At 36.1% G+C, this 16,482-nt stretch overlaps 1 protein-coding gene across 3 annotated transcripts in view; it reads left to right on the plus strand.

The window, feature by feature from the left end:
• The window catches only part of LOC122572986 (carbonic anhydrase-related protein 10), a 228,753-nt gene that overhangs the window by 149,252 nt on the left and 63,019 nt on the right, over positions 1-16,482 (plus strand). For all 3 annotated transcript variants that reach the window (XM_043738787.1, XM_043738788.1, XM_043738789.1), the window contains exon 3: positions 5,584-5,720. In XM_043738787.1, coding sequence (XP_043594722.1) covers positions 5,584-5,720 — 137 coding nt within the window. The remainder of the gene's footprint in view (positions 1-5,583; positions 5,721-16,482) is intronic.

The following is a 16,482-nucleotide window of genomic DNA, read 5'->3' on the forward strand; positions in this document are numbered from 1 at the left end:
TGTGTCAGCTATGTGGCTTATACATTGGCTTTTGATCAAAGATAATCATTATAATTTTTAAAGGAAAGAGAATTGTTTAATCAAAGAGAATCCAAGTTCTGTAATAGGGGGCGTGTGTTTTTTGACAATAGAGCTTTGGCTAGTTTGATCAGTAATAGCGTCTGTGTTTAGATTTGCGATGCAGTAATAGTCAAAGGCCTGCGATGTAGTAGCAGTCAAGGGCTTGTGTTGTTTGTGGTTTCTATTGATTTCCATTTTGCCTTAGTATTATTATACTACACATATAATGAGAATATAATATAATCAGTAAATTGATTCCATATTAGCTTTTTAATATTATATTTAATATTATACAAGATACATTTCGTATTAAATATTCTGCGAATTTTCTAAAATTAACTTTTTAAGTCATATGACATTAAAAAAAACACGTTGTACACATAGATATATTTTATTGGCAAATTGAGATGGTATAGAAATATTTCGAAGCTTGACAAAATTAATTGCTACATTCACACCAATTTAATAATTGGAACAAACATTTAGACGAAATTACTGAATAAAATCGTAGCCGATCGTAAAATCTCTTCCACTTTCCAAATAATATCGAAGAGTAATAGCGGAAACACAGGTTCACGTCGATAACGTAGCGTTAGGTATTTAAAAGGAAATATTAATATTTAACATGTAAAAACTGCGCTGCGGAAGCAACACAGTATCGAAAATGCATGCATTATACAACGAAGCGTTGAATGTCAGGTATTACGAAACACGCGTGAAAATCGACTGTGTAAACTAGTTTTCTCCGAGGCAAGTTCATCTAATACAGGCATCGATACGTTATCTGATATTTTTTTCATTATTACCTTCAGTTTTCATATCTCGACCGATAAAACGTTCAATATCCTATCACATCGAAACGTATATATTATGTATGCAGATTTTACATTATATACAGAGTGTTCTAGTTTTTAAGGTAAAATTTTATTAGGATATTCCATACATATGAATACGACAAAAAAGGTTGCACGAACATAAAAATTGATAAGAGAAATAGTAAATAAGATGGAACAGTACTTAAGTAACTAATATCGAATCTTGAAAATTTTGCTTCATAAAAGTTGGAATATATTCTGTATAACCATAGAACAGATACAACGTGGTAACAGATATTGGAGAATATCGTATCGTTTCTTTCGTTTTCATCTCGTAATAAAGCATAATTTCCAAGAGAACTGGTTATTTTCCACGCGAATGTAAAAATTTTCCCGATCGAAGTTCTCATTTACACAACACAGAATAAACAGAGAACTGTACCAAATGCTGGGAATTTGAAACTAGCTCGCAATACAGGATCAACATCCTTATTGCAAATTACTCGACTGTTCTATCGCACGATGCGTTTCGTTTCGTATATCTGTTTACTTACCTATGAATATGTACATTGTGGGGAGATCTGTCCTCTCTACTCACTGACACGCTATTTCCTCCCTCTGGCTCCTAATAATTTTACATTTTAATGGCCGACACGTACGAACGAAGAATTGGAGCACGAGACGAATTAATATTTCGCTTTACATATTTTCCATATGGTCCTGCATTTCTAATAAATTAAACATTATCCAATAGACAAGTTACTTGCATTTGTATTAACAGGAAAATAAGCGTGCTTGACCATACACTTCTTTCATGCAATAGGATATGCTAGAACCAACTATATAATTGATCTTGCTTTCTATGAAATAGATCTTTCTTCATCATAAACATCGATTTATCCCAGCATATCTATACACTGTGATACGTATCTAAATGTATTTAGAAATTGAAATAAGAAAACTTTAAAAATCCCCCAGCAAAAAAAGAAAAAAATATCGGAGAGATAATATACAATTAATTTACTTACTTTTAACACGTAGTATGCAGGTTTAAGTATTTATTTTATCATTTCACTAGTTGTTCACTTTTAATTCCTGAGTTCAACTTCAAAGGCGAAAGAGATGAACTTTTCCACCGATTTAACGATGATACTTGATACGAGCGTATAAAAAACCGGTTGAGCTTGGAAAATGTTAACAACTTGAAAAGTACCGGTACTAAATTAACTGAAAATCCTGTTTCGACGAGAAACCTTTAAAAAAAAAGTGCGCGAGATTGCTGAAACAGGAACATTTACAAGCACTCTACCAACAAAATCGTTAAATGCGCATTTCCCTTCCAACAAACTATAACACGCAGCGACGCGTTCAACGAGTCGTTTGTTATCATTCGCGAAATTTACGGCTATGTTCTTCCCCCAAAAATATTCCCAACGAGTCCAGAAAAAAAAAAAATACCAGTGATTTTTTCTGTTTTCACCCTGTGAAAGAGGAACGAAGAGAAACCCGATCGACGAAGAAGAGGGGTCGTAACGGGCCATTCGAGGGTGAGAATCGTGGAACAAAAGGGGTTAATTGCGTCGATATGTCGATGATAAAGGCGAGAACACACGACTAACATTCGCATCGCGGTAAAAACGCGACTGTGTGCATCGGCATTGACCCCGTAATTTTTAATTGCACTAGCGTGTCTCGCTATCGTTATCGCACCCCTCTCATTAACACGGCAAAAAGAATCGTCCGTGAAACGTAATCGTTACACAACGATCGTTGGTGAATCGTTTTCGGAAATGTTTCTTTTAACGAGCAGGCTATGATAGGGCTGCTGTTAAGAGGTTTTCCACGATTTAGAAAAGGGTGAACGTGGCAATCGGAGATTAATTAATAGGAAAATTAACCACGTAGTTGTGTTTGAATAAGTATGATTGTCGAAGAATTGATAGCGTGAGATAGGAATATGTGTTGGAGTTTATTAAATTCACGATCAGAAGGAAAAAGACTCGAGAAAATGGATTTTTGAAGAAATTTAATTTAAATTAAAATTAAAATATGTCCGCGAGATATTGAAGCGTCATCTAGCTTAGACAAAATCCAAATTGGCAATTGTTATCGAGGTGCAAAAGGGGACACCGAATTTTCCAAAATGAAACGTTCTATGGCTATAGTCGTCTTCTGGCTATAAACGAAGCTAGAACGAAATATGTTTATGGAAAATGTGAAACTGAGAAGCAGCAGGGAAATCACGTCCGCGTCGTAAAACCGACTTAAAACTATCTTTTGCTAAAGCTTTATTATTAATTGCTATTGTGTACCATCCGAATGCACGAGAGATCTTTAGTTGGGGACGAAATTTTCACTGTGGATCGGCCAACAATGTCGCCGCGAATATTCTGAATTATTATGCATTAAATGAAGATGAGAAAGTATCACGGAACACTTTGCTGGAAAACCGCGCGGCGTGTATGGATCGTTGTATAAGATTCTCTTTGTGTGCAACGTCGCGTGCCGTCACGGTGGCAAATTCCCGTGCTGACGTGCCTGGGGCGTCGGTTATACGAGTTGTTTATACGAGCAATAATTTATTACTTACCCTTACGACGCGTCGGATCGTTAATATCATAGACGTCAGAACTATGGAAGATGGAGAACGCGGCGGAATTGTATCGTGCTTTAAACGAAAAGACGCGCGATACTTCAGCCACGACTATGGTCGTTTTAGCTCCCATGTTAACGACTACTAACGACAGATTCCGCGTCGTTCATATCAATTTTGCGTATATTAAGATTCGCTATCTTTGCATTGTTCTTTGTATTTCTTCTTTTATAGTTATTTTTTAATTTTATAGTACTTGTCGAATTATTATCACTTGTAGAAATTTAATTGTTCTAATGCCACTGTAATGCCACAGAGAAAAGTTCATAGCAGAGTTTTTTCCATGAAAGCACATTTTTGTAGAGAAGCAATTTCTCTGACTTGAAAGCTTATACCGTTTAAATCATTTATGTACTCGTCCCTGAACGGCATACTTTTGAAGGCAAAAGTTCAAAATGTTTGGTGAAATGATGGGAAAAGTACGAGCTATAATCTAACGGGGATATTTAGCTCTTTGAAGTTTCTACGCTTATTCTGATTGAAGAGGAGACGAGAATTCGCGCAACAGTTCCAAAAATTCATATTTACGAATCAGTATAGAAAAAATATTAATATCAGCTAAATTAGTATCATTAGTATCGAGAATGTATGCTTAAATTGAAAAAAGAAAAGAATCTTCTTCTCATTTGTTCCATAGCGTACAATCTTGTAAACTTTTTCTATCGTATAATTGTTATTGACCTTTAACACAGCGCCTGTTGCAATCATATGCGAACAAAAGATAACGTATTTCCCTAAAATTAAATAATTTACATCATATCTTACATAATGAAAACCCTATAACAATGAACAGTTCTCGCTGCTTCTTGTTCAGAAGTTCAGCAAAAGAGCTTGATGCAGATGAGAAACGAGATCATTCCTCTTGGTTAACCCATAGATTCACGAAGGAAGGATTCGTTAGTTGGAACGTTCTTGGTATATCGATCTTCGCGATCCACGCGAAAAGAAAGTTAAATTTCTCAGAGGAGACGGCGGGAAATGCGAGCGGAAACGGTCTGAAGATGAAGAGAAGGAAGAGGGAGAGCTCCCTGTTGGTTCGTGTCGCCCTACGAAACGAGTTCGAAAGCCCTTTTACCGAATAAAAGTTGACGCAAACTGGTAAGGTTCCGAAGGCGGGCTACGCCGGCGCAGGCCACACGGAAAAGTTGAAATTATAAAAATTTCAAATTTCCAAACGGCTGACAGACGACAAGACGACGATTCGCGGCCGCCTGGGATAGCCACTGTCGCGGTTTTTCGACCCGTGAACTTCGCCGAACTTGGAACCGGGGAAAATTGGAAACCGCCGGAAAAAAATTGTTTCGTCGATGCCCACGCGGCGTTATCGAAACGCTTTTCCAATTTCAACATCACCTGATAACGCGTTGATAGCTGCAGTTGCGACTCTTTCAAAAGACATTGTGTTTATTCTTTTTTGTTTTTGATTTTAGAAAGAAGATTCAGGAGGCGACGTTTGATACGAATGATAGTCTTCGTTTGGGAAATATTTTACGTCCAACTTGTTAATCGTGGGAATTAACTGATTGATTGGATTACCAATCTTTTGAATATTATGATCTCTTTATTTACGACCAGTTAGACGTCAGTATTAATGTACAAATGAGAAGGTAGAGGAAAACGATCTACGAACAATACGTTCTTAAATTTACTTTAGAATTTATGGGGAAAAATCGGTCGTCTTTCATTGATTGTAATAATTCGATGATCGTAAATCATTTCGATCTATTTTCTTGGGTAGAACGATTAATTAATTTTAATTGGAAATTTTTGAAATTTTAAACGTCGCTACGTAAATGAAACGTGAATTTACATTATACTTTCGTGGAACATTGTAAGAGAGCCAGTTGTAACATTCCTCAAATAACAGTGGTGTATTTGATAAAATAACATGCTCGTTATTTCTGAAAACTAGCGACCGTAGTAATTCTGAAAGTAATTTTAAGATTGCAAAAGAACGATTTAATTTATACGGCACGGTGAAAATAAAAAAAAGTTGCTTGTAAAAGAAAATCAAGGAAAATCGTTAATGTATGCATGTTTTCACTTTGTTTGCAGGACCTTCGTTTTGGGGTCTGATAAACCCCCAGTGGTATTTGTGCAGCAAAGGAAGACGACAGAGTCCTATCAACATCGAGCCTGACAAGCTTCTCTTCGACCGCCACTTGAGACCAGTGTCGGTCGACAAACACAAGGTAATTTATCCAGTGTTCTTCAATGTCCCTTTATTTCTTCTCTTTTTATTCCTCGTTGGCGGCGCTTCGATTTTTGAGTAAGCTCGTATATTCAAAAGTAAAGAAGGATTGTATACCGAGTCGATTCTGGACAGAAATTTCTATCGTCGCGCCTTTGTTTCAATGAAGATGATGCTCTCTTCGTGGTATTTGTTTTATTTAGTACTATACGTTCTGATATAATTTATATCTAACGTCAAAATTGGGATCTGTATTATTATTAAAATGATATTATTAAAATTAATATTACTAAAATGATATTATTTATATATTATATTATTTCTCATACTATATTTATATATTACTATTATTTAATAATTTCGAACTTAAGATGTATTATTAGTTATATTGTAATATTAAATCATTTCATTTCATTTATTTTCATTCTTTATTTATTTTCATTTATTTTCGTCCATTTTATTTCTGTTATTTGTATGTATGCGAAAGAGTCAGTTGAAATGTTTCTTCGGATCAAACATTTTATATTTTATTAACGGTCATAAGATGTCTAGTTTTACCCCTTAATAATTATTTCTAAACCGTAGAAATAATTTTAATCTGAGATTTAGGAAAGAATAAAAGGAACGGGAACGTTAATACAAAAATGGAATATATCGTATGAGCATATTAATCTAGGAAAGAATACATTAATTATAAGAGCGTTTCAAAGAGGAACAATATAATTAAAATACCACGGCATAATAATAAAGTTAATAATAATGACACGTATAGAAACAAAATAATATTAGCTTTCACAGTCCCCATTTGGGGATCTCGTATATTAAATAAGTTATAAATTTCATAATATCGATTGGTATCCCCAGCAGGGGATTCTTCCTAAATATTTCATACTTTAAAAATATTTTAGTTAAATCCAAGATAAAAGCGATTAAACGTTAACTCATAAATGGATTTAAATTTAAATTATAAAATAAATTTATTTGAAAGTTTCGAAGCAAAATGGTAAATAGGCGATACTATCTTAAATAAGATAAAACACGAAAGACTAATGAAAATGGAAATAATAACAAGTAAAGAAAAATATAGGAACAGAATATATATGAATAAAAAAAAGAAAAAACGTAGGAAAATTTCTAAAAAAAAAAAAAAAAAAAAATTGGCATTCGTCTTAATCGAAAATCACAAATACCACCTCGGGTTAAAAAATAAAACACATCAGACAGCGATTGGTTCGACGCGCCGCAGATACGTGAAGTAGATTCAAGTGAAAATTAACATTTTTCGGATGATTTATTTGACTGGGTAGACTGATATCACGGAGAGACGCATTCAGTTGAACGTGAGTAGCTACGCCGCGGCTATTCCCAGAGCTGTCGCCGGCTAGTAATGGATTTTGAATTCACTCTGGACCGTTCTCCACTTTCTCTCTATCCATTTTTCACCACGCTAGGGAGTTCGTTAGTTCGATAATATATCCATTAATTACCAATCTGGCTGTTTAACGTTCGTCTTATTGGTTCGCGATACCTTAAAGCCAGGAAAATAATAATCTCCGATTGATTAAACGTTTATTCGTTCTTCAGTCTCGCTACGCGTGAAATCACGCTAATTCTCTTTTGCCCTAAAAATAATCACTGGTTTGAATATGCAGTGTTAGACTACTTTGACATTCTTGATTAAATATCATAGATGGTATGACTTTAAAATGGAAATAATTGTCATTTGACACTCTAATTTAAATTTCTTTGCTCTTAAAATAGTCTTTGATCTTAATAATAATTGAAACAAGAACGTAATACAGTCATTAATTTTATTCTGACGCGTGTATTATACATTTCGAAATATCGGGAAAAGGATATCAGTTTTATGAATTCAATTGTGTATAGAGGAACATCGAGAAACAGTAGGAAAAGAAAATTCTGGCTTTGAATTCCACGCGAAACTTCTTTCGCACCCCTCATTATTCAATTTATCTAGCCGCAATCCAAACTGATATTCACCCACAGCTGTCTGACCAGAAAAACGACTATTCTACTTGATGTAAAATATTTATACCGCAGTCTATATATTTGTTATAATTATTTCGTTCATCTGAATCTCAACCTCGCTCGATCAATAAAACGATCACATATTACAACGTGCCACTAATTTCTTGAGGCCACAGAAATATCTTAGAAAATGTTAAAATTCCCCATTTTTTCCCAGCGTCAATTCGTAGATCGTGACCTTCTACCTTGCTGAGGTTATTAGATGTATAAACAGAGAAACGCGTGGATAAATTGTAAGGTAGAAAATATATTTTAATACAGAAGTGTAAGCACAATATAATTTGAGCTGGTCCAGATCCGCACGCCAGCAGTGTTGTTACCCTATAACTGAAAACCCCGAATCCATCGTCGCCTGTCTGCTGTCTATGGTCTGCCTTCGTCCCAGTCTTTTGTCTATACGCTGTCGATGGCTTCAGTGCTTGAGAAAACTAAAAAGACCAGATGTAGATTTTCTTAAAAGTAGTGACCACTTCAACATACCTTGCAGTCGTACAATGTTACGTTAAATACAATGATCAAATAGTCTGTAACTTATCAAATTCATCAATGAAATTTAATTTCTTTTATTACCAAATCTGTTAATACTGCATGCAAGAGAATTTATTAGTACGAATGACTCGAAAATCGCGACTTACAAAATGTCACTAGTAAACGTTAATTCTGTTTTGCAAGAAGGTGGCATATTTCGCTGTTACAATTTACGTCACAATCGCGACTTAATTTTATCCTAAAGATTCGCTTCGAAACAAACTTCATCCACCCATATCAAGCGATAGCAGTGGCAACAGCGAGGTAAATGGAAAAAAAGCGGTCATTGATTTCGCAGATGCGAGGATAACAACGGTGCGCCAAGCTATGGGGGCTCGGTTTCACCGTCATTCGTTTCCCTTCCGCTTTTTGTTCGCTACGTCGGGCTGGTTTTATCGAGCAGCCGCCGCGTGGATTGCATGTGTGGAAATTAACGCGGCGGCCGATTTACGCGGGGCCCATTTTCCGCTGTGAAATTGATGCGCGCTGCGGCGCCGTGACGAGTCACGTAAATATTGTAAATCTCGCCGATGCGACTTGCGAACAACGACGAGCCACTGCTTGATTAATCGTCGAACCATAATTAATGAGAGGACACAGGCATCGAGGACGGTGAGGGTGGAATTTTGTTCTCGAAATATTTTCCTATTCATCGGCTTTCAATGGCTTTTGAAAATATTTGAACGTTTGTCATAGAACATTTTTATGAATGTATTACGTGCATTGCACGGAACTTTTTCAAATGATCGAAAGAACGCGGCAGGATCAAAAAGAAAAAGTAAGAGAAAGAGGGAAAGGCGATTGTTTGCTTTGCTAGGTGAATATTCATCGAGGGAAAGATTGGAGTTCCACTTTTCAAACGCGAGCTGGAATTTGCAAGAATCCTTGCAACGGTCGAGCTGATGTATCTCTTCTCCCTTCAGATGGCGAAGCAATTTGTTTAACGGCTCGACAACACTGTTGTACGATTGTATGTCGTAGACACTGTCGATACGCTCGGAAAGATCGAATAGATATTGGTTTTCTAGAGGGAAAAGGGTTTTACTCGTAAGATTAATATAGTGAATAATGAGATTCGAGTAATCAAATTTTTCAGGAGGAAAGTCTGTAGTGTATGGAAAAAGAGATTTTAATTTCTTAATAGAATATTTCGAAGGTAATGTAATAAATATATCGAAGATAAGGGTATGTTGGCATAAAATTCTTTTGCTAAATTTTATGGACAGTAAGGTACAGCTTGTCTGACCAGGAAAACGACTATTCTACTTGATGTGAAATATTTATACTGCAATTATATTTGTTATAATTATTTCGTTCATTCGATTCATTGTATATTACACATACTATGTCTGACTATAGCGATTATTTATTCTACTCTCTGTGCAATATATTTTTCCCACATTAATATGTAAAGAAGAAATACACACGTGTATCGATTTAGTATATTACCAATAGTATCGAAATATAGATATTTATTATTATCCCAAGATACTACGCCAGAAGATGAAACGTACGGCGAACGTAAGCTATGAATGGGTATTGCGATCGAAGTTTTCATAGAAAACAGCCAAATCCAGGATCGCCTTATAATAATATTAACTCGTTATCGTTATTAACCCTGCTAGCCTCGACATCTCTATCTCCAGAGCTCACCTCTAAAATCTCTCAACAGGTCATTCAATTTAATTAGCGGCCCATTAAATTGACCTACTAACGAATGTCCTAATAATTATAAAAATGACAAATTCTTTATCTAAATCGTTAATTTCATAAATAAATTTCAAAATAATAAAACGGTATAAAGCACTTATATTTACACATAGAATTCCACCAAGTGACGTTTGCTATAATTTTTCGCAAGAAGGCCACGTCGTCGCGATAAATTTCCGGTTGATCCCCAAGGGACCGTAATTCACTATCATTTCTCGAATTTATCAAACTTGGAATATAATTCTTTATCAAATAAAGTATTCATAGAATAGAAGACCTTTTGAAGATTTTTTATTTGGAGGATCGATCGATTAACGTTGCTTTCGTCGAACAACGTTATTTCTTGTAGTTTCCCTCTTGGATGCATGGCTTTATCGCGTATTCGCGTGACGTAACGCGACACGAGAATTCCACGTCTACTCGTCTAGGACGCGAAAGTGCAGTTGCGGAAATTGTTTTATGGAAATCGCTTGGCGAAGGCTGCTTGTATCCACCGTGGAATAAACGTCGATACACTTCGACACGAGCCAAAGAATATTTAGGAGAGACTGACGCGTTCTATTACTGATTTCCACGAAAGCAGTTTGGTTAAATTGGAGAAAATTTACTGGCCGACGTAACGCTATAGAATATTTATCACAATCGAAAGGAATTTCACTCCTTTGTTAACAAGTTCGTAATGGTCTTGTTCTTGGAAAGTTTTTTAAGTTGCACAATTGTTTTATTCTCTGTAACTTATTATTGCGCTTGTAGTATAAATAATTTTATGTAAAGGAAGAAATTCGTGAGTTTTGTCCTCTTATGTTTAGGCTAAACATTTTTTTATATATTTTCCAAAGATTTTCGAAATTGATCTTTTCATTTACTATAACTTGTTATTTGTAGTATAGACAATTTCATATGAAAAAATTCGCAAGTGTTCTCGTCTTGAATTAAACGACTGGACGATAACGTCGATCGTTAAAGAAATCAAAGTTAGAGATATAAATGTGCTGATAAATTTGTCCGCGTCTAATGTGAATTTTTATTTCATTCAACTTTTCAATCCTCGGTGCGCATCGATAGCCAGCTTCGGTATCGTTCGCGATGGTGTTAATACACCCATCTTCCATTGCAGCAGGCGCAATTAACATAGAGCGTATTAATGTATTTTGTATTTTTTAATTACGATCGACATTAATTTCGTCTGAACAACGCCGAAATAAAATCGCCGAATTCATATTAACATGCAAATGCATCGTTGTTTACGTAACAATATATGCCAGATCGACAGCGATTTGTTCGAAAAATATCGAGTTGCTTGTTGATTACAATGACGTTGGAACAGCATGCGAAAGTTGCCAAAGTAATTAATACGTAATTTCGATTGAGAGTCGTAAAACTGAATCGAGCGAAGAACTGAATTAAAAAGTAGGTAAGAAACTTCGACGGTGTATAAATCTAGCGAATCGAAGCGAAGACCGATAATTTGAAACAGAACTGGAACGAGCAATTTACGGAGATAATTCGATTTTACCGAAACCTTTCTAAAATTAATCGTAGTTCCCTTGGTCGTTTTTACGTGCATCTTCGTGACAAAGTATCGACAATTCTATCGTAATTCGGAAATAATTGCTGTTAACGCTGCAATTATTTTTCGAAAATTTCCCTGAAAAACTAACGAATTATACACATGGATAGCTGAACGTTGGTTGATTTAATAAATTATTCCTATTCAATATGAAACTGCGATACAAAATACTTAAAATGCTACAAATTAAAATCTTCTAGTATCCACATATTTGTAATATACAAAATATTCAACAACTGGACTGTAAAAAGTATGCGAAATAGCAAAAAGATGGTTCGAATCTCCAACTATTGCAGTCTTATAGATCTATACAATTTTCATGAAAAATTACAAATTACTGACTTTGATCATTTCGACAACTGTACGTTAAAAAGTATTAGTTTTATGAAATAAACAACGGGAATAAAAGACTTTCCATTTTTCACCAGAGTTCGTTGCTATTCAAAGGAAAGTTCCATGACCGTTTGAGCGTCGTGGTGATGGTTGCACCGTGTGAAAAGCGCGAAACACTGACCACGTGCGCTTTGTCCGATTTTCGCGAAAGCTGTGCTGGCCACGGTCTCAAAGGCGAAACCTTTCGTTTGTTACGCGAAACGTGCTAACTCTAATCGCACCGTGGATACGATAGAAACGAATCACGTGGCCGCCTCAGCTGACACGGTGATTGCCGGCACGTGAGCAGAAGTCCCGATTCGAAGCTCAGCCCGAACATGACCGGAACTTCCTTTAGACTGTCTATTTCTCAGCGAGAAATGGCTGGTTGGCTCATGAGTCGACCTCGTATTGCTTCTCCTTTTCTCGGATTTTATAATTTCTTGGAAATGGAATTAGTTGAAAATTTTGATAATTTTAGATATACATGTAGACTTTAGTTTGATGTAGATACCATTGATAAAGTGGACAATTTTTATCAATATATTATATTAAGACTTTTTCATATTTCATTGGTACTGTAATGAAACACGAGCATCATGATTATACTGGTAAAATTTTACACTAACCGAAAAATGTATATAAAGTTACAGCACATTTACTGCAAATAGGCATTTAGTAAAAGATTAATACATATAATTAGCTTTAAATATCCCGTGAAATATTAAGGTTTATCAATGTAGTGGATAACTGATTGTTTAAATAATTTCCTATAAATATACACTTGCAAACCAATTTTCTACCTGGATTTAATTTCTTTCAATTATATCCATAAGAATATAAATTTGTATAAACGTACGTATGAATGCATAGAACAAGGACGAAACAGAAAGAGGAGCAAAATCGCGCAAAATGTAACAAACTCAACTGCAGTTCGCAGAGCAATGCATCTAAAGGGAACAGAGAAATGAAAGGGCACGAAAAAGTTTCTTACATAAACAGCAAACAGCAGCCAATAAAAATAACGCAAAGCCAAGGTACTTGGTAGCTCGATGATTAAACGACTTCGTTGGTTTCCTCTTCTGAGGGACTTCATTGTTCCGGGCAGTTCGCGAACCGCGGGACTTCAAACGAACCAGAGGCGCGTCATTTTTGAGTTTATCAAACAATAACACTCTTGGCGAAGTAGCTTTCGTGCAAACACTCGTCGCGAGCCTTAAAGCCCTAGCCGAGAGTCGTTTGTATTTCCTCCCTTTTCTTTTTCCCTTCGTTTCTTTTCCTTTCTGGCCGCGGTTGAGTTTCGCTTCCGCCTACCGCTCCATCATCCACGGTGTTGCGATACTTCTTCCCGAGAACTGCGAAACGTTCCAGACTTTTGTTTCTTAGCAGGTCAGTCACCCGTTAATGAAATAATTGAAGTGTTTCTTCGTAGGACTTCGAATCGCGCACCGAACAGTTCCGCGGTACGTTTCGCAGCTTTAAGCTTTGATTTTCGATGAAAGAATCTTAGATCGTTGAGAAAATTTTTAACTTTATTTAGGGAAAAACGAGCTACATAACTTGCCATTCGGGTTCCTAATTTTTTGGATAAAATAGTCTGTTTATTGATAGAGCTTCGACATATTTAACGAGTCGTGTCGTATCTGTTGAAGATGAATTATCTCATATTTATACGCGTAAGGAGTAGAATCGAGCTAGTTGCAATTAAATCTGTCTATGGTAACTTCGAATTCTATAATTGTGAATGTCTTTGGTTAACACGATGTTTCTGGTTCTGGTTTTAATTTCCTTTGTAAAAGTTGTCTCCTTTTCAAAAATTGATAGACATATTTTCCTACTACTGATCGTATTTTAAAACTTTGATCCTATGGGGACCGAATTTTATTAAAGCGTGGCAAAAATTTGATTTCGTTACTCGTTAATGATAGAAACTCGTTCTTTAACGTTTTTATGAATAACACATAATTGTAAGCAGAAATCAGACATAATTTGTCATTAGAAACGGAAAGACATTCTTTAATATTTTTATCAACGCATAAATTTACAAACCCACTAACATTTATAAATCAACTAACTCATTCCCCCAACAGCAACGTCTCTGAAAATTATCCGTCGATTTGAAACTTAAAAAACAGCTAATCAAATCATTCTTCAAAAACGATAGAAACCTTGTCAAATTATCTACACTTCCAAAGAAAAAAAAAGAAGCAACCAAATAGAGAAAGAAATAAATCAAGGGGCACGATTTCCTGATAATAACGAAACGAAAGGTGTTCCTTTTTCGCGAATGGTCGATTGTTTGACTTAAAGAACGCGTATGACGCCGGCTAACCGATGCGAGTCGGGAGGTGAGGAAGAACGCTGGAAACCTGTTCCCTTTAGGCGCTTTTGTGCCTTCTGAGGATAGCGATTGGACGTTGGAGGGGATGATTCGAGGGTGGACCAAACAATGAACAGAACCCAAACCATGATTCGTTTCAAAGCGTAGAATGCATCCGATGAGCTTGCCTCGTGAGAACGCGGCTACTTGCGCCTGAGAAGATTGACTCCGGCTCCGGGAAGTTGGCATCGGGGGGTTGGGTTAGATTCGAGGGGTTGGAAAGAAGATGGGAAGAGAGAGGAAGAGCAAACGATCCCTCGGGTGCGCGTTTAAACCTTTTCACGGGCATTTCCGTGGAAGGCACTTTGTGTCCTGCCCGACAAATTCGAACTATGCGCGTTTCTTTTCGTGCCAACCCCTCGCAAACCACCCATCCCTCTCGGACTCTTCAACCTACCGAAACACTCTGCATAAAGATGAAACGTTGCTCGTGGAAATTCCACGAGAAATTTCGTTCGACCCTTCGACAACGAAGTCGCAACCAAGAACTTCTAAATATTGCGTGGATTTTTCTGAAACTATTGTTTCGAGAGTTCTGCGGATCTCGAATTGCGTTTGAAATTTTATCGTGGATACTAATGCGAGATAAAGTTTGGATTACTGAGACGAAAGTTATCGTTTTTCTTTAAGTAACATGGTTTCGTAAATTTTCATATTGTCAGCAGCGAATCATTAATTGCCAGTGTAGTATACTAAGGTATTGCGGAATGTTGTATAAACATTAGCCTTGGAAGTCTTTTGGAACTTTAGCAGCTGTGTTAGAGTTTTATTCGACTTCTAACTTGGAGAAACAACCTACTTACTATAAAGCTAATTCTTGGTGAAACTTTGAAATACTCGAATAGAACAATTATAATCCAAATTCTCATAAACAGTCATATCGTATCATTACAAGACTCGATGTTATTCGAGATAACTGAGACATTTAGTGTCACATGCTACTTGAAAGGGAAATTATGCCAGTGTTTACGACGTTTGCGATATTGTAACACCTCGTAATAGTAATTAAGGGTTAATCTACGTCATACCATTCTCAATTATAATACGCCTCGTGCCTTTAAGGGTAAGACATTTCACCTCGTACGTTTTGTATTAGATTTATATAGGAAAATATTTTATGGAAAAATTATCGTTGTGCAACGATACCTTTATTCACCACTGTATATGTATATATATATATATGTTATATATGCATATTATTAATACATATCAGAAACATTGAGTGTATCGAAAAATCATAAAATCATTCGATGTCTTACCGAGCTATATCAATGGAAACAAATCGCGCATATTTTACGTAAACTAGAGTAAATTTGTCTGACATTAAATAAAGTCTCGAATCGATATTTTTGTCGAACAATTTACTCTCGTACACAGTCCGATACGATTATCTCTTGGTTGGTGTAACCGTAATTCAGAGTGGGAAGAGAACAGGACGAAATACACCGAGACAAGTTATGGGTATCAAGGTTTTGCCCTTTGTCACGCGGTTCCCGACTGCACATGCACGTTTCTACCCGGAAGATTAATAGTTACATTACAGGGATGCGTCAGGCCAGATCCATTTGGGCCTGTTTCGCGGTACTTCCTTAGAAATTAATATTCTAAACAGCCCATTAATTCCGCGGACACGCGAGACTTGTCGCATTAATAATCCAAGGATAATTTGCCATCTCCCGCGGATACCGAATACTGTACACCAACGTAACGTTTGGAAAATTTGAGCATAAACTACTATACTTTATACGTAGATACAGTTACTACAAAAAGTATTGTCATACCATTGCGTGCATTATATTTACATATTAATTAATTTATTAGTACTTTGATAATACATTTATGAAATTGCCAGAACAAAATCCCTGAAACCTGGTATTTTAATAGAGTTGATTTCCGGTACCAGCTGTAGTGCGGTATCAACAATTATAAATTATAAAGCGTCTCTTCTATTTAACTATATCCCATCTGCTGTTCTCCGGGCGGTATATGAAACATAATCAACTACATAATCACAGTAGTTTGCTAAAACAATTCGCTTCGCCTTAGAAACTGAAAACTTTATCCCGAGGAAACCTAAACCTTCTCCCGATTCAGCAACGACTTAAAATGTCCGTAGTCGGCAGAGGATAATCCAATAGCGAATAGCAAAGTGAA

The sequence above is a fragment of the Bombus pyrosoma genome, linkage group LG11, assembly GCF_014825855.1.
Source record: "Bombus pyrosoma isolate SC7728 linkage group LG11, ASM1482585v1, whole genome shotgun sequence".
In the NCBI taxonomy this organism is placed as follows: domain Eukaryota; kingdom Metazoa; phylum Arthropoda; class Insecta; order Hymenoptera; family Apidae; genus Bombus; species Bombus pyrosoma.